At 36.5% G+C, this 20,250-nt stretch overlaps 1 protein-coding gene across 3 annotated transcripts in view; it reads right to left on the minus strand.

Moving 5' to 3' along the window:
* The window catches only part of MANEA (mannosidase endo-alpha), a 62,819-nt gene that overhangs the window by 14,294 nt on the left and 28,275 nt on the right, over nt 1-20,250 (minus strand). For all 3 annotated transcript variants that reach the window (XM_065911448.1, XM_065911449.1, XM_065911447.1), the window contains exon 3: nt 15,200-15,309. In XM_065911448.1, the coding sequence (XP_065767520.1) occupies nt 15,200-15,309 (110 nt within the window). The remainder of the gene's footprint in view (nt 1-15,199; nt 15,310-20,250) is intronic.

Raw genomic sequence — 20,250 nt, forward strand, 5'->3', positions numbered from 1 at the left:
GAAAGTAGTGGTAATAAAAATGCTAAGTCAATTCAAGGGGGGAAGAAAGGCTGAACACCGTGAAAATGCAAAAAAGAGAGATCACAGAGCTGAAGAATGTAATAGCTGTACTGATAAGTATACCAGAGAGGTCCAACAGCAGACCGGAAGCAGAAAAAGAGGGCAAGAGGCTCCTACCCAATCTGCGCAGCACGAAGCATGACAGACAGTGAAGACAAATGAAGGGACTTCAGGACGCTTACCCTGTGACGCTATCCTATAAAGAGCGGAAAGGGAGAAAGGGGCAGAAAACTTACTGGGAGAAGGAGTAACTGAAAAGTCCCCTAACCCAAGGAAGAAAATACATCCAGGTCAAAGAAGCCCAGAATGCCAAATAAAATGAGCCCAAAGAAAACCACACCACGACATATTACAATTAAAAGGTCAAGAACCCACACATATACAGTCATGTAATCTATAACAAAGGCGCCAACAACATACAACGGGTAAAGGAGTCTTCAACAAACGGTATTAGAAAACAGTGTTAGAAATACTGTGCTCTGGAGCACGACAGAGGGAGCCCCCAGTGATGCCGCCCACTGCCTGGAGTGAGGAGGAGCGGAGCGCAAGGATGGTCCCTGCCCTGCTGGCTTTAGTAAGTGGAGGGTGAAGAGAGACCTCCCGCCTCTTTCCCCACAGAATATCCCAGCAGGCCTTTGCTTCTCAGACGAATGCTTTTAAAATTAGCAGATGGGTTTCTTTTACGTAAAATCTGGGTGCTTTTCAAAGGGCTGGACAGAATACACAAGAATGAAACTAGATCACTCAAACACAACTAAGAAAAGAGAAGACAAAAAAAATCAGAAATGAAAGAGAATAAATTACAACTGAGAGCATAGAGATACATGTGATAAGAGACTACCAGGAATACTTATAAGCCAAAAAAATCAGATAACCTAGAAGAAGTATACACTTTCCTAGAATCATTCCAAGACTGAACCAGGAAATCACCATAACATTTAAGGAGACTGAGTTCATGAACTGGAAGAGTTAATACTGTTAAAAATACTGCCCAAACCTAATTACGGATTCAACGCAAACTGCATCAGAATACAATGTCATTTTTCACAAAAATAGAAAAAATAATCCTCAGACTTGTATAGAACCACAAAAGACCCTGAATAGCCAAAGTCAATCTTGAGACAAAAGAACAAAGTCAAAAAGGAATTAATCTCCAAAATACACAAACAGCTCATGCAACTCAATATTAAAAAAAAAAAAAAAAAAAAAAAAAAAACAATTGAAATAATGGGCAGAAGATTTAAACAGATATTTCTCCAAGAAGGCATACAGATGGCCAAAACACACATGAAAAGATGTTCAACACAGCTAACACGTGAGAGAAATGCAAGCCAAAACTACAATGAAGTATCACATTGCTTAGAAAGGCCATCATCAAAAAATATATACAAAAAATTCTGGAGAGAGTGTAGGGGAAAAAGAACCCTCCTACACTGTTCAGGGGAAAGTAAATTGGTACGGCCACTACAGAGCACAGCATGGAGGTTCCCAAAAAAGTAAAAAATAGAGCTGCCATATGATCCAGTGATCCCACTCTTAGACGTACACTGTAGGAAAATCATCACTTGAAAAGATACCTGCACCCCACTGTTCACTGCAGCTCTGCTTACAAAAGTCAGGATACGCAAGCAACCGAAATGTCCATCAACAGAGGCATGGATAAAGATGTGGTGCATATTAATATGTACAGTGGTATACTACTCAACCATAAAATAAAACAAAACAAAATAATGCCATGTGCAGCAACATGGATGGACCAAGAGACTGTCACACTGACTGTTACAAGTCAGACATATTAATATAAAGACAAATGTATAATGTCATTTATATGTGGAATCTAAAAAAAAAAAAAAAGCAGAGAACTTAGTTACAAAACAGAATCACAGATGTAGAAAGCTAACTTATGGTTACATGGGCTATGAGGGGGAGGGATAAATTGGGAGACTAGGATTGACATAAACTACTATATATTAAACAGAAAGCTAGTAAGAACCTACTGTTGGGAAAAGGGAACTCTCATTCAATACTCTGGAATGACCTACATGGGAAAAGAACCCAAGGAAAGTGGATATGTGTACACCTGAAACTAACACAGCAGTAATAAATCAACTCTACTCCAATGAGAATTTAAAAGCTATCAATGAATAAATGAATAAATAAAACGTGTGCACACACACCATGAAGATATATTCAGTCATGAGCAAAAAGGAAACGCTGCCATTTGTTTACAACGTGGATGAACATTAATATCATGATGTGAGACAGACCTAACAATGAAAGACAAGTATTTTATGTATCTCTCATAGTGGAATCCAAAATAAAATGAACTTGAAAACACAGAAAGGAATGGTGGTTACCAGAGGCTGGAAGGTGGGGGAATGAAATAGATGGTGTTAAAGAATATATTTGGTCTTCCCTGATAGCTCAGTTGGTAAAGAATTCGCCTTCAATGCAGGGGACCCTGGTTCAATTCCTGGGTTGGGAAGATTCGCTGGAGAAGGGATAGGCTACCCATTCCAGTATTCTTTGGCTTCCTTTGTGGCTCAGCTGGTATAAAGGATCTGCCTGCAATGCAGGAGACCTGGGTTCAATTTCTGGGCTGGGAAGATCCCCTGGAGAAGGGAAAGGCAACCCACTCCAGTATTCTGGCCTGGAGAATTCCAGCTGTGAAATTTTTAGTCTCTACAAAACCAGACTACTCAATGACAGTTAAAACTGCTATAGTACTTGTTCTAGAGAATATGCAGACAAGTATGTAAAAGAGCCGATATCTAAATCTTTTTGAAAAATCATGATTTACATTTTAGTACTGAGTGGCTTTCACTTTTACTCAATTACTCTTCCAAAAGTAATTAGTGTACATTTGTAAAATATAATGTAGAATAACATTTTTATTATTGTCAAAATTTTTTTTGCTTGCTTATGACTTAAAAGGCACTCACTAAATGACTTTCAGTTGAAGTTAATAATAATAAATAAATCAACATTGCAATCACAGTGTATTTAGAGATGAATATTGGTTAAAGCATTATGTAATCAAAACTAATGAGCTATGACAAAAGCTTAACTGTGAGGCTAATTCCTTAAAAACTCTATTCCTAAGCAAAGAATGAAAATAAAAACATTTTCATCTCAAAAAATAGAAACAGTAAAACAAACTCAAGCAAAGAATGAGAAGCACATTAATCAAGAATGAAGTAGATACATTACAATCATTAGTTAAAAGTAAAATCATTGATAAGTTGAAGGGCCATTTTGTGGGGGAAAAGGCAAAGTAAATCTATACTAATCAAACTGAGTGAAAGGGCAGGTTATTTCCTTCAAGATTAGCAGGCAAAAAGTGTTAATAATGAACCCATTTATTTTATATTTAAGGTTTCAGGTGTGAACAGTTTTGTGAATTTAGACCCAAGTTTATCAGCACAGAACTCACAATACTATTATTCTTCTATTTGTATCATACTGCCTTAGAAGTTTCAGCTATTCTAGTAAGTTATTATCATTAATTAAGCACTAACTTTTCCTCATATTTGGAAGCAAAGTTTTTCACTCTACAAAAACAAAATTTTAATCTAATTATAAAAATATTGATGCTGAACGCCAACACAACAGAAATTACACAAAAATATAATAAATAAAACCATCTTATCACTTCATCCTGTCATTCTCGAAGCAGATAAGTCAAAAAGATGAAGTAAGTAATTGAAGATTGAAGTAAGTAATTGAAGATCCCAGAGTACTCAGCTGGGACAAGAACTCCAGGCTCATGGTTCCTGGTTTATTTTTTGGCACTGGATCGAGTTCCCTACCAGACACAAGACCAAGAAATGTTTCTAAATTTTGGGGAAATTATTACCATGACTGGTTCCACATTTTTCTGATCATGATATATACAATCTGAAGCACAGAGATTAGGTATGCTGGTGACCACACCTCTTGGCCACGTTCTCCTGCAGAGGTTTTAAATAGAACCTGCCAGCTATCATCATGCATCACAACATTTCACTTTACCTTTAAGAATGTCCTGAAAGTACTAAGATTGCCAGCTCTCTTGAATTGTGGAGGCCTCTTACTTCCCATCTCCCAGGATTATAGTAGAGTCTGGACAAAAAAAAGTGGCCTTTGGATCTGCTTTATGGAAAATAAATCATGTTTGTCCAGAATCAACAGACTTCCCTGTGGCTCAAATGGTAAAGAATCTGCCTGCAATGCAGGAGACCCAGGTTCAATTCCTGGGTTGGGAAGATCCCCTGGAGAAGGGAATGGCAATCCACTCCAGCATTCTTGCCTGAAGACTCCCATGGACAGAGGAGCCTCGCGGACTCCAGTCCATGGGATCGCAAAGAGCTGGACACGACTCAGCGACCAACACTACACTAGTGACTATGCAGGATCAGGCCGGATGCCAGAACCGCCAGGTCTGTCTACTCCCAGATTTCAAGCACCAATGTGGGCTCGTGAAGGAACCCGAGGACGTGGCCGTGACAGCGCTCGCAGTCAGCTAACCAAGAGGCGCGTCCGTGCCTTCAGGGATGTAAAGGAGGCGGCTGCACTGACGGGAGTAAGAAAATTCTCGCCTGTTTAGCTATTTCTCTAGAGCTCCATCTGTATTCCCCAGTAGCTATGAGTCTTTAAGCTGCAAAAGGAATACTCAGACTAATTTTTCACATTTTTATTTGGACATTAATATTTCAACTCGGATCCATATTCTCTCTTAAAAGAACTTACTCAATTATCTGTATTGGAAAACCAGCCTATGTCCCATTTAGCTCTATAAACTGCAAGAAGTTTTTAAGAGTGAGAGCAACCTCAGGGCACATAGTCTCTAGTTAAAAGATACTCTAATTCATGTTTTCAGTAAGATTTGCAAACACACTGCATTGAAAAAGAAGAAATTTGAAGAACAATTTGAGAAGCAGAATTATTAGACATGTAAATTAATGGACACAAAAGAGCAGGATAGATAATTCAAAAAATTAAACCAGTATCATGAAGTTAAGATTATTAATAAACATTCCTTTTACACCTCACTCTCAATGACTCTTGAATTATATTAGATTCTCATATAAATGACTTGTTTCTAGACCCTCTATTATTTTCACTGATCTCTGTGTATATATTGATGCTAATGCCATACTCTTAATTTCTGTCATTTTAAAACACATTTTAGTATCTGGGAAGACAAGTTTTAAATGTTTAATAAGCATTTTTTAAAAGTCTAACATTTTCCTAACATTTATAAACTTTGGAATAGCCTGTCAAATTCTTCATTTAAAATCTCACTGAAACTTTTATCTGCGACTACATTCAATTTATAAATTATATTGAAAATGAAATACAAATGTTACAGAGAATGGTTACTTTTGAAATTTTGAATCTTTCCATAAAATTCATGTTTTCTCATTTATGTAAATCTTTCATTTCCTTCAATAAAATGCCAACAATATCTTTGTACATCTACTGCTAATGTTATTCTCAGTGTAGTTTTCCCCATATTTTCTCTTGTTATATATGAATCCTATTGACTTGCATATTTCTTTGGTTCTAGTTACCTTACTGGACTCATTATATCTAGTATATTCACAGGTTTTGTAAATATTTTCCATGTACAAAAATGAGAATTTTACTTAGAATACATTTTTATACTTAAGTTAAACCACTTTGTTCAGACTTTCTATTACAATAATAAGTGACACTGACTATCGAGGGCATTCTTGACTGACTGTGGTTTACTGAGCATTAAACATGAATGCTTATCCATTAAGTATGGTGTTTGATATAGGTTACTGAAGAGAACCCTTTATCAAGTTAAAGAACTTTGGTTACTAAGAATTCTATCAGTAATAAGTTTGTATTCCCTCAGAAGTTTAATATCAAGATAATCATGTTTTAGCTCCTTTAAATAATCGGTAAAACTTGATTTACTTAACATGTGCCAGTAACTAAGTGCTTCACATGTATTACCCTATGTAAGGTATTAACAGATTTTGGTACTTTTTCCATTGAGAAATGAGGAAACTGAGGCACAGCTAGCAAACGGTTGAACTAGGATTGAATGCAGGCAATCTGGATTAAGATTTCATACTCCTGAATCCACTCTTAGATTCAAAACACTTCTCATTTAAGTTTTCTTTGGAAATTCTGCATATATTTTCATTAATGAGGTCACTCTCTAAATTTCTTGTGCTACCTTGTTTATTTCTTGAATCAACATTGTGTTATCATCATAGAATAAATTTGCAAGTCTTCCTCGGTAACCAGTCTCCAACATGGCCACCAATGATCCCCATCTCCCGATATTTCAAAGCCTGTGCATTTGCCTTGCACACTGGATAGGTTTATCAGCATAAAAACCAATAAAACAGGGCGTACGTGATAATCACTTCCTCAATTAGATCACAAAACACTGCACCTTCTACAGTGAACTCTCCCAAACCATCATCATGGGAGAAGCTAGCAGCCGTAAGGAGACACAGGGAGTCTTGTGGAGAGGCTGTCTCACATATCTGAAACACTGTAATCAACTACACTTTAATTTAAAAAAAAAAGAGTGCTGAGTCTCATTCCAACAGCTAAAAGAAACTAAGGTATGTCAGCTACCACATAAGAAAACTTGGAAGTAGATCCTCCAGCTTCAGGTGCCTATAGTACCAGCCAACAGCTTGATTACAACCTTCTAAGAAATCCTGAACCAGACTCACCAGGCTAAACCACTCCTGGATTTTTGACCTTTAGAAACTGTGCAAGATACAGTCTTTGTTGTTTTAAACCGCCGAGTTTTAGGGTAATTTGTTATAAAGCAATAGATAATGAGAAACCCTTCCACTGTATTTCACTACCACAAGCATCAACTCATTCTGAAAGGGTGAATAGAATTGCTAGGTAAGACCTGGTATTTGAGGAAGATGTACATTCAATAAAATTTTCTAGGATAAAAGTCAATTTAGATTTTTAAACTTCTCTCTGCACAAAAATCAACTTTGTGTTTTACAAGAATCCTATTCATTTTTCATATATTTTAAATGTGGAAGCACTAGTCACTCAGTCGTGTCCACCTCTTTAAGACCCCAGGGACTGCAGCCCACCAGGCTGCTTTGACCATGGAGCTGTCCAGGCAAGAACACTGGAATGGGCTGCTGTTTCCTTCTCCGGGTGCTCGTCCCGACCCAGGGATCGAACCTGGGTCTCCTGCATTTCAGGCAGATTCTTCACCGTCTGAGCCACCGGGGAGCCCATATTTTAAATATGGCAATATACAATCTTAAATGGGCTTCTATCTCTATAGGCCTAGTATTCCCTTTCAATTTTTGATATTATGTTTTGGCTATTTTTTCTTTTTTTTAATCATGCTAGTGGTTTATTTTATTCTTCCCCAGAGTGGAAAAATAATTTATCAAGGCTATTGATTTTGAAGATCTTGTATTTATTTAATTAATTGCTTATGTCATCCTTATTAATCCCTCCTTGTAATTTTCATTTATTTCATCATCCATGTCCCCCTGGTATTGATAATCTCAGTGCTATTTATTTTTATATCATCCTATATTTTCACTTTTGATCTTTACTTTAAAAGAAGTATTATTTTTAGTTATAACATTATAATTAAAATTCCAGACAATTTTATACTAAAAAGTTGAAAAAAAAAGTTTGAGGGCTTCCCTAGTGGCTCAGACAGTATACAATCTGCCTGCAATGCAGGAGACCCCAGTTCGATCCCTGCATCAGGAAGATCCCCTGGAGAAGGAAATGGCAACCCACTCCAGTATATTCTTGCCTGGGAAATCCCAGACAGAGGAGCGCCACAGGCTACAGTCCATGGGATCAAAAAGAGTCTGAAACAATGTAGAAACGGAATGATTAATGAAACGTTTATTTGGCATTACTTTTAATGTTTGGTTGTACTGAATATGGACAGAGAATGCAGTCTGTATGGTTATGTTCTTTTGTGAATTTATTAAGATTAATGTTGCCAACTACTACATAGCCAACTTTTGAAAAGCATCCTTGGATTTTAAAAATAATTTCTATTCTCTTGCTTGCTATTCATTATAAAAATGTCCTTGTAGTGCTATTCAAAATCCTTTTAATCATTACTTCTATTTGTTTCCATGATTCATTAATTTCTGAAATAAATGAAATTTTCCCACAGTTGTAACACACCTTACTATATGGGTAGAATATAATTGCCTTCAGTTACATGGGTCTTATAACTGCCTTCAGACTTTCACCTGTGTTTTTTAGGTACATGAGTATATGAGAGTGTGTGTGTGTGTGTGTGTGTGTGTGTGTGTGTGTGTGTGTGTGTGTGTGTGTGTGTGTGTGTGTGTGTGTGTGTGTGTGTGTGTGTGTGTGTGTGTGTGTGTGTGTGTGTGTGTGTGTGTGTGTGTGTGTGTGTGTGTGTGTACATACATGTCTGTATGTGCTATACAAAGTTTAAATTAAATTCCAATTTTGACAGATTTTTAGACAGTAGTTTGTTTTCTAACTATTTTAGAAATATTTGAACTCATATGGCTAACAAAATTTATTTTTAGTAAATCTTTGACATCCAAGATACTTATATATGTCAATCTCACTAATCATTAGCTTTATAAAAGAACACTGCAATTCTGTCTTTTCTGCTATAATGAAAATAGAACATATACACAAAAATATTAATAAAATGGAGCCATTAGTAAATTATACTCTAGATGAGACTTGGAAGTCAGAAATTTTTCAAGAGAAAATATATTATTATAAAAGATTCTAAGTCATTATTTTCACATCAAGTTTTAATTAAAATGACTACTCCAAAAATTGCAATTACTCTCCTCATACCCCAAAGAATAATCCATGAGTATTTCATTATCAAATTGTCAGTAATTTGATAATAAAATGCCTTTAGAGGTTCTAGCTCTTGATGGCAATGTAGGGGGATCCATAACTTACCTCCTGCCAGGGACATACCAAATCCACAACTATACAAGGAATAACTTTCTCTGAAAGAAATCCAAAAACTAGCTGAGTGACTCCTACATCTGGTGAAAAAATAAAAATAAAAGACTGATACTGAAATGGGTAGGAGAGGCTGAGTCACAGTGTAATCATAAACTCCACTCCTGGTATGGAGACCCACAAATAGGAGGAAAACACACAACTCTTGAGCTTCTTTTTGAGGAGCAATTTGAGGAACAAACAATATCTGGTACCCCAACTTTTAAGACCTGCACCTAAGCAACAAATACGCAAAACATTTAACTGTGAAAGCTAACAGGGCTTGTGTCCATGATACACACAAGGCTATAGTGAACTCAGAAACACTACATAGGAAAGTTCATGAGGATTCACTACGCCAACACCCAGAGCCCAGCAAAAAGATAGATACTCTGTAAAAGAGTACAGAAAGTCTAGGCAATTTTAATTGTAAGGGACTTAGACATTTATCTTAAAGCTTCAGTTTAAGTGGCACGCATGTAATTTAGGGCATGCGGAGAAGCTGACTGAATACTCTCCAAAGACCAAGGAGGCCGGCAAGAGCCGCCTTGGTGTCCCCTGCGTCTCACTCCAGGCCACCGCTCTCTCCCAGAAAGGAACGTGTGCACACGCCTGGTGACCTGGTGTTTGCTGCTGAAGCTAAGGGGGTACTCCCTTGACCATCTGGCTCTGGCTGGCACAGTGGTTAGCACTTGTGAGCCCACAGGACTGAAACAAGCGGAGAAAGAGAGCATAAGCTGCAACAACTCAGGGGACAAAGCGGAGGAAACTGACAGGCACCCAGTCTTCCTGTGAAAGAGGACTACGGTCCTATTTTCATAGGTTAGGCCTGAGGGGAGGGCAGCAAATTAAACACAAGTCTAGGGCCAGCTGCAATCAAAGACCCTCCGCCCAGCCCAGGTCACCGGTTATCTCTGAGAAAGGAGCCTCTGCCCATCTTTGGTGCACCAACTTGTGGTTGCTGTCCAGAAGAAACAACCCTTGATGCCTGGCTCTAGTGGCGAGTGGGTCTTGAGTTCATGGATCTAACTGGATGACACAAAGGAAGAAATGGTTCTTAACTATCAGGCAGGACTCAATACAGACAGAGCAGAGTGAAAGGTCCCGCTCCCAGACGCCCATGAAGAGAGGTATCCATGTACAACCTAAAAGCCGCTGCCCAAAGTCTGGCTTCCAATAAGCCCAAATTTAGGCGCTGACTGAGATCCTCCCTTTTAGGATACGGGCAGCTCTTGCCGGGAGCCTAAGACCCAAATAGGTGGTTTGGACAATCACAAGGACAGAGGGACAACCAAGGAACAGATGGGCTTAAACATTAAGGTTTATCTTCTATATGAAGTAACACCTTCACGACTGGGAGAAGAGGTCGTTTTATTTAATACAGCAGTCCCCAACCTTTTAGGCACCAGGTTCTGGTTTTGTGGAAGTCAATTTTTCCATGGTCTGGGGGTTTCAGGATGATTCAGTCACATTACTTTTACTGAGCACTTTATTATTATTATGTAAGCTCCACCTCATATCATTAGGCATTAGATCCTAAACACTGGGAGCCCCTGATCTAATACACAGAAACCAACAGAGAATGTCAGGGAAACTGAAAAACAAAGGACAAGTTCCAAATAAAAGGACAAGATAAAAACTTCAGGAATATATTTAATGAAAACAAGATTATCATAATGTAAATTATTTACATGACAAAAAGTTCAAAATAACTAATAAAGATGCTCACCAATGTCAGGAGAAAAAACATGAAAAAAGTGAGTATTTCAACAAATAGAAAATATAGCAAAGTACTCTACAGAAATGATGACGTTAAAGAATACAAGAGGGGTCAAAAGCAGATCAGAAGCAAAAGAAAAGACCAATGAATTCAAAGACAGGGCAGCTGAATTCTTCTGATTGGAGCAGCAAAAAGAAAAAGGAACAAAAAAGAGCAAAGGTAGTTTAAGGGATTTATGAGAAAACATCAAGAACACAATTATTTACATGAGTCCCAAAATGAGGAGAGAAAAGGGGAAGAAAATTTGTATGAAGACATAATGACTCAACACTTCCCTCATCTGGAGAAGGAAATGGGCAGCCACATCCAGGAATCCCTGAAAGTTCCAACCAAGATGAATTTGAGAAAATCCACACCAATATGTAATATAAATAAACTGTCAAAAGTTAAAGGACAGACTCTGTGAAGGAGCAAGAGAAAAACAACCTCTTATCTACAAGGGAACCCGGATAAGACTATTAGCATATTTTCTAGCTGAAAAAATACAGAAGGGTGTGGCATGATACATTTAAAGCTCTGAAAAGAATTAAACAGTCAATCAAGAATACTCTGCATGGCAAAGTTATCACTCAGAGCTGAAAGAGATTTAAAGAGTTATCCAGAAAAAATAAAACATAAGAGGAATGACTAATAGCCCAGTCCCACAAGAAATGTTAAAGGGACTTTTGAAGATGAAACAAAAGGAAAAAATATAAGAATATAAACCTCACTGGTAAAAATTAACATATAGAAAAATTAGAGAAAGCTAATGTTATAAACAAGATTAATCACTTATATAAAGTGCTAGTATGAAGGTTAAAAGACAAACAGGAAAATAATTATAAGCACAGTAATTGCAGTGAATAAACAAGGTAAGATGATGTAAATGAAGACTTCAAAAATACAAAATAAGAGTAAGTAAAAACATAGAGCTTTAGACTGTTATCAAAGTTCATTTGTTGTCAACTTAAAATAGACTATTATAAATATAAATTGTTTTACGTAGGCCTTATGGTAACTATGGAGCAAAACCTAGAGTAGGGACACAAAAGATAAAGAATATACAATTTAAGAATACCACTACAGAAAATCATCAAATCACAAAGAGTAGCAAGAAAAGTAGAAAGAAAAAAAAAAAAAAGAGAAATTATAAAACAGCTATAAAATAATTAACAAAATGGCAAGAACTGCATACCTATCAATAATTAAGTGAAAATGGACAAAATTCTGGAGGGAGAAAAAAAGCGAAAACCCAGAGTGACTAAATGAATTTTTTAAAAGTCATCCTTATCTTACCCACAAGATTCTCACTTAGATGTACAAACAGACAAAGACCGAAAGCAAAGGGATGGAAAAATACATCCCGCACTCTCGGAATCCAAGAGAAAGCTGGGGTGGCAACGCTTATATGAGACAAAGCAGAACATAAACCAAAGACTGCAAGAAGAGAGGAGAAAGAAGGTCATTACACAGTGATAAAGGGATCAATATAACAAGGGGATAGGGCATTTGTAAATATGTTAGCACCTAACATAGCATCTAAACATAAACACAAACACTAACAGACCTAAAGAGTAAAACAGCCATACAATAAGAGAAGATTTTAACACTCCACAGACACCACAAATAATATATTTCTAGAAATATACAACCTTCCAAGACTGAATCATTAAGAAACAGAAAAATCTAAACAGACTGGTAGGTAACTTGAAAGGAAATAATCAGTAATCAAAAATCTCCAACAAACAAGACCCAGCATCAGAAAGCTTCACTGGTGAATTCTACCAAATAATCAAAGAATTAATACCAATCCTATCAAATTCTTCCAAAAATTTGAAGAGAAGGGAACACCTCCAAACTCATTATATGGGACAAGCAATATGCTGATACTAAAACCAGTCAAGACACCACAATAAAAGATAATTAAAGGCCAATATCCCTGATGAACAGAGATGCAAAAATTCTCAACAAAAATATTAATAAGCTGAATTGAACATACAAGAAAAGGAGCATACACTGTGATCAAGTGGGATTTATTACAGGGATGCAAGGATGAATTGACACCATCAAATCAATGTGATACACATTCACAAAATTAACCATATAATTCACATGATCATCTCAAAAAAAGCAGAAAAAAAAAGGATTCAACAAAATTCAACACCCATTCATGATACAAACTCTCAACAAAGTGGGTATAGAGAAAAAATACTTCAACAAAATAATGGCCACATATCACAATACTGCAGCTAAAATCAGACTCAAGGGAGAAAAGCTGAACGTTTTCTCTCCATGATCAACAACAACTCTGGGATACCTGCCTACTCTCAGTACAGCACTGGAATTCGTAGCCAGAGCAATAATGTAACAACAAGGAACGAAAGGCATCACACTCAGAAAAGAAGGAGCAACTCAGTCTCTATTGACAGAAGACAATATGTGGCATCCTGAAAAGTCTGAAGACCATCAAAAAACTTAAAATGAGCAAATTAAGTAAACTTACCCGATATAAAAATCAATATACAAAAACCTCTTACATTTCACTAAGAATGAATGAAGAAAGACAAATTAATGGAACAATTCCATTTATCACTGCATCAGAAAGAATAAGCTACCTAGAAATAAGCTTAACTGAGGAGGTGAATGATCTGTACCCTGAAAACTATACGTTAATGACAGACATTAAAAAAAAAACAACAAGTAGATGTTAAGATATCACACACTCATGGGTTGGAAGAGTTAATATTATTAAAATATCCATATTACCAAAAGCAACTTATAGAGTCAATGTAATACTAAAGGCATTTTTCACAGAAATAGAGCAAACAATTCTAAAATTTGTATGCAACCACAAAAGACCCTAAAGCCAAAGCAATCTTGAGAAAAAGGAACGATGTTGGAGGCACCATACTTCATTTCAAACTATATTACAGAACTACAGTAATCAGAATAGTTTGGTATTGTCATAAAAACACATAGATCAGCAGAATAGAATACAGCGCCCAGAAATAAACCCAGGCACCTGTGGTCAATTAATCGGCAACAACGGAGCTAAGAATATACAATAGGGAAAGGACAGTCTCTTCAATAAGTAGTGTTGGAAAAACTGTACAGACACATGCAAAAGAATGAAACCGAACCATCTTACACTATACACAAAAAAATGTCCAAAAATGGACTAAGGTTTGAGGCATAAGATCTGAAACCATAAAACTCTTAGAAGAAAACAAAAGTGGTAAGCTCCCTGAAACTGGTGTTAGCTGTGATTTCTTTGGATTTGACATCAAACCAAAAACAACAAAACTGGAAATAAACAAGTGGCACTATATCAAACTACAAAGCTTCCGTACAGCAAAGGAAACCACTAACAAATGAAAAGGTAACTAATAAACGGGAGAACACACCTGCAAGCCATGTATCTGAAAAAGTGTTAACATCCAAAATATACCAACGAGTCCTATTAACACATTAGCAGAAAAACAAACAAAACCACATGAGATATTGTCTTATAACTGTTTGAATGGCTATTATCAAAAAAAAAAAAAAAAGAAATAGGAAACAAGAACTAAGTGACCATGCGAAGAAGGGGAACACTTGTTCCCTTTGGTCGGAATATAAACTGATGCAGCCGCTATGAAGACAGTACGGAGCTTCTGGAAATAATTTAAAATAGAAACATATTATCCTGCAACTCTCCTCCTGGGTACGTACCCAAAGGAAGCAAAAGCACTAACTTGAAAATATACCTGCATCATTATTTACAATACCCAGGAAATGGAAATATTTATGCTGGAAGCATCCATAATGATGAGTGAATGAATAACGAAAAATGGTTTCTGTATATACACACACACACACAAATATTCTATTATTAGTCAAAAAAAAAACCAACAAAAAACCAGGAAATGTTGCCGCTAGTGACAACATCAATTAACCTTGAGGGTGTTATGCTAAGTGAAATAAGTCTGTCAGAGAGAGACAAATACCGTATGATCTTGCTTATATACAGAATCAAAAACAAAACAGCCAATCACACACACACCCACAAAACATAAGACAACCAACTCACAGATCCAGAGAACAGGTTTGTGACTGCTTGAGACAGGGGGTGGGCAAAGTGCGTGAAGACAGCTAAAAGGCATGAACTCCCAGTTATAAAATAAGTAAGCTTCAGGGATGTAAAGTACAGCTTCATAACTATAGTTAACAATACTGCATGGTATATTTAAAACTTGCTAAAAGAATACAACTTAAAAATCCTCATCATAGGGGAATTAAAAAAAAAGGAACTATGTGTGGAGATAAAAATTAACTAGATTGTGACAATTATTATACATATATCAAATCATTATGCTTGAACACGTTAAACTAATCTAATATTATATCTCAATAAAATAAATTAAATACCTTCAGATTATATTTATGAGCTTTATCCAAAATAGTTGGTACCAAGTTATCAGTAGGTTCTCCATTCTCATCATTCAAATCAGGTGGGTACCAAGATAGGGCTAGTACACCTAATAGAAACAACCAAAAAGAAAATAAAAATAAACATAGGAACAGAAAAGACTATAGGTACTGTTAAAAAAAATAAGACAGATGAGGACTGTATTAACAATAAAAAGAAACATATTCTCAAATAATGTTATTTTGTTACTTTACTTAGATACCACTTATAGCTATTCGTGGAGAAGGAAACGGCAACCCACCCCAGTATCTTGCCGGGAGAGTCCGTGGCCAGGGGAGCCTGGGGGGCTGCCATCCACGGGGTCTCAGAGTCGGACACGACTGAAGCGACTTAGCACAGTTATTCCATTACTTTGTATACTCAATACTTTAACCTTTTTCTCAGGCATTAGCATCTTTTAATTAATAGATTTTAGTTTTAAAAATAAGTTTTAGATTTATTGAAAAGCTATACAGAAAATAAGAGTTTCTGTATTCTCCTCTCCTACTTACCATCCTCCATGCCACAGTTTTTCCATTAATATTAACATCTTACATTAGTGTGGTAAATTTGTTACAACCGTGATGAACCAATGTAGATACATCACTATTAACTAAAATCCACAGTTTACATTAGGGTTCCCTCTGTGTATTGCACAGTTCTAGGGCTTTTGACTAATGTATATGAACCCACTATTTATTACATTATCACACAAGGATAGTTTTACTGTCTTCAAAACCCATTGCACTCCACTTAATAATTCCTCTTTCTTCTTTTCAATCCCCCAGAAAATCACTGATCTTTTTACTGTCTCTATATATTTTGCCTTTTTCAGAATGTTATATAGATAGAATCATAAAGTAACATTTTCAGATGGGCTTCTTATACTGTGAAATGTACATTGAAGTTTCATTCATATCTTTTTATGACTTGACAGCTCATTCTTTTTATTGCTAAATAACATTTCACTGTTTCAATGTGCCATAGTTTATCCATTTACCTGTTGAAGACATCTATGTTTCTTATAACTTTTGGCAATTATAACAATAAAGCTGCTATAAACATGTAAGTACAAATTTTTGTGTGGATCAGTATCACTTAACAGAAGAGTCAAGGAATTTTAAAATTACAGTTTATCCCTATGATACCTACTTGCTTTTGAACTAATAAACTACAAAAAGAAAGCTTTGAAAACAATAAGCTTGCAAGGAAATTACTAACTAGGGGAAGAAACCTCTGAAATCAACTAATTCAAACCCTCATTACATACATAAAGCAAGAAGCCACCAAATATGGTGAAAGTGAAAGAAAGTGAAAGGTTAGTAGCTCAGTCATGTCTGAGCTACATGGAGTGTAGCCCACCAGGCTCCTCTGTCCATGGAATTTTCCAGCAAAAATACTGGAGTGTGTAGCCATCCTTTTTTCCAGGGGATGTTCCTGACCCAGGGATGGACTCAGGTCTCCCACATTGTGGGTAGATTCTTCAGTCTGAGCCACCTCTGAATCATTTAACAGACTCTTTAAGACAGGGGGAAAAATACAAATTTATCAAAAGACAAGCATGTGGAAATGAAAATAGCAAGCAAAAAAGGCAAAGTTAGAAACTGTCAGAGAACTGGATTTAAGACTTAAACTTTGTGTTACCTATGTCATGTCCCCAGTGGCTCACGGATGAAGAATCTGCCTGCCAATGCAGGAGACATGGGTTCAGTCCCTCGGTCAGGAACATCCCCTGGTGAAGTAAATGGTAACCCACTCCAGCATTCTCGCCTGGGAAATCCTCTGGACAAGGAGCCTGGCAGGCTGTAGTTAATGGGGTCACAAAAAGAGCTGGATACAACCTAGCTGGATCCAACAAACAGCAAATACAAGAAAACCAGTACAGAGTAGTCCTACCTACAGAAACAAAACAGAACTCGAGGTGAACAGGAAAAAAGGTATCTGTCCCCTATACAATTTTATTCTATGAAAAATATAAAAACAGCAACAAAAACACTGAGGCAGAAAAAAAAATTATAATACATGGAGCTTCAGGGGAGCTTTTAGGTAGCCATGAAAGCAGTCGTTAAAAAAAAAAGAAAAAAACTGACGAGGAAACTCTGGAGACAATTGATCAAACATTTAATCTGCCAATGTTCCCAGCTTGTAAGAAGTACATCAGTTTTACGTAATGTGACTGTAAACTTCATATAAATTGATTGCAAAGTGTCACGAATGAAAAGCGACATTACAAATTTTCTCAACATGGGACCTACCGAAAAACCCTGCAAAAAAAAAAAAGAAAGGAAAAAGAACATGAGAAAATAATATAAAGGAGAAACATACAAAAGAAAGTTTATGCCACGGAGTTCAGAAAATTATGAACATGGCATGTTTCCATGAAATTAAAAGCAAAACAAGATTCCTGTTTCTAACGGTAGATTAGGATACTCAGACCAAAATTCCCAACAAAAACAAATTATTAAATAAAAATGGGAACAAAAACTTCCAAAGGTCAAAGAGCTGAAGAAAGTAAAGAACTAACTACCTGTCTAGAATGAAGTGAAAATGTGAAGTCAGAGAGGGAACTGAGCAAGGAAGTCAGTCTGCCCCAAGCATGACTGGCAGAGGTAAGCCCGCCCCCAAAATCAGCAGGTGAAATCCCAGGTGGGCAATGCACGGGAGGTCCTCCAACTCCACAGAGAATGTGAAGTAGCTAGTATTCCCTACTGCATTGGCAAACACAGATAGAGAATATTTTCAGTATCATAGAAATTTCCATTGTACAGCATTGCTAACACACTGATTCTCCAAACAACTTACCAACTGCTTCTTGTCCAGTGATTTTTCTTCCTCTTTATCCTTGCTGAAGATAATACTCTAAGGCTTAGGGAAAGTGTTCCTTGTTCTTCCTTATCCTATTATTGTAGTTCAGCTGTTTTACTGTATCGATTATCACTTCTACATGTTGAATTATATCCCCACATTGTGCTCCATAATCCAATTTATCTTTGTACAGTGTATTTTGGGCTGTGTTACTCATGAACTTGGAATAAGTAATGGCCTAGGAACCAAGCCAATGATGGTCCTACTTCTGAGGGGAAATGGTCCATTTAAAATGTTAATGAATCCTTCAGAGTAACCTGAGAGGTTTCTCTAAAATATGTTGACCAAGTATAATTTATACATAAAATCTACTACAGCATATTTCTACCATTCCAACTGCTAAGTGAAAAAGGATACTCTTTAAAGTCCATTCTTGGAACATTAATATGTTAAATGCAGATCACTTCATAATGATAACGTCCTCCCTCCACAGCACTTATCACAAGACCTTCAATGTACGTGATACCCAACAATAATATTTTTGTTAAGCTAAGTGATTATAAACAGGGGAGTACTTAAGAATACAGGTAGGAAACAGACAGACCCAGAAAATCCAGTCCAATTTTGTCATCTGATAGATGTTTCTCTTTAGGTAAGTTAGCCTACTTAAGTCTTCATGTTTGTAAAATGGGAATAAATTTAGTTCATAACCTAAAAGTCTGTTTTAAAAATCATACATGAGAGAATGCATTATGCAGAGTGGGACTTCTTCCAAAAAGTAATTTTAAAAATTATAAGAAGAATTATTAAATAAAATATTTAAGACAGTAAAATGGTAAGTAAATTTGCTTTTGTTTACCTCAACAGAGCTCATGGTAGTTTCTCTGACATATGGGGAACACACTTAGTGCTTCTTGCAAACATCTCAAACATTCTTTCAAACTAAAGATTTAATAGAAAGAAGGCAAAATGGAAATGCCATTTCCACACATAAACACTATTACTACTACACAGGATGACAATTAAAAAAAAATAAGACATTATACAAAGCAAGAAAAATAATGCACAGTCAAAGCATTCAATAGAGAAAGACTGGCTCAGATCTGAAATAGATGCTGACATCATTAAACAAGGAATTTAAAATTATTATTATGATTTAATGTTAAAAGATCTAATAGGAAAGATAGTCAACATGTAAGGTCAGGTGGGAAATACTAGCATAAAGATGAAAACTAAAAGAAATAGAAATACTCGAGAAAAAAAAAAATAAGCAAAAAAAATCACTAAAGGTGATAATAAAAAATGCCTTCAAAAGATTCATGAACATCAGAGCTGAGGAAAAGGTCATGTAATTAGGCAAGTCACAAGAAATTACCAAAAAAAATGACTGGGGCAAAAAATACAAAACAGATACAAATGCATCCAATACCTCTGGGGTAAATTTCAAAGCTCTAATATACATATTTTTAACCTTACCATCTGAGACTGGAGAAGGGAATGACAGACAAACCACTTCAGTATTCTTGCCTTGAGAATTCTGTTAACAGTGTGAAAAGGCAAAAAGATAAGATAAGATAAGCCCCCCAAGTCCATAGGTGTCCAGTATGCTACTTCAGAAGAGCAGAGAAACAGCTCCGGAAGAATGAAGAGGCTGGGTTGAAGTGGAAAAGACGCCAAGTTGTGGATGAGTCTGGTGGTGAAAGTAGAGTCCGAAGCTCTTAATAAGAATACTGCACAGGAACCCAGACTGTTAGGTCCATGAATCAAGGTAAACTGGATGCTGTTGAGCAGGAGATGGGAAGAGTGAACACTGGCATCTTAGCAATCAGTGAGCCAAAATGGACGTGAACAGCTGAATTTAACTCAGATGACCATTATATTTACTACTGTGGGCAAGAAACCCTTAGTAGGAATAGAGTAGTCCCCAGAGTCAACAAGAGAGTCCAAAACGCAGTACTTGGGTATAATCTCAAAAACAACAAAAAGATCTCGGCTCATTTCCAAGGCAAACCATTCAACATCACAGTAATCCAAGTCCAGGCCACAACCACTGATGCTGAAGAAGCTGAAGTCACATGGTTCTAAGAAGCCCTACAAGACCATCTAGAATTAGCACCAAAAAAGATGTCCCCTTCACACTAGGGACTGGAATGCAAAAGTAGGATATCAAGAGATGCTCGGAATAACAGGTAAGTTGGCTTTGGAG

This window comes from Muntiacus reevesi, chromosome 19 (genome assembly GCF_963930625.1).
Source record: "Muntiacus reevesi chromosome 19, mMunRee1.1, whole genome shotgun sequence".
In the NCBI taxonomy this organism is placed as follows: Eukaryota; Metazoa; Chordata; class Mammalia; order Artiodactyla; family Cervidae; genus Muntiacus; species Muntiacus reevesi.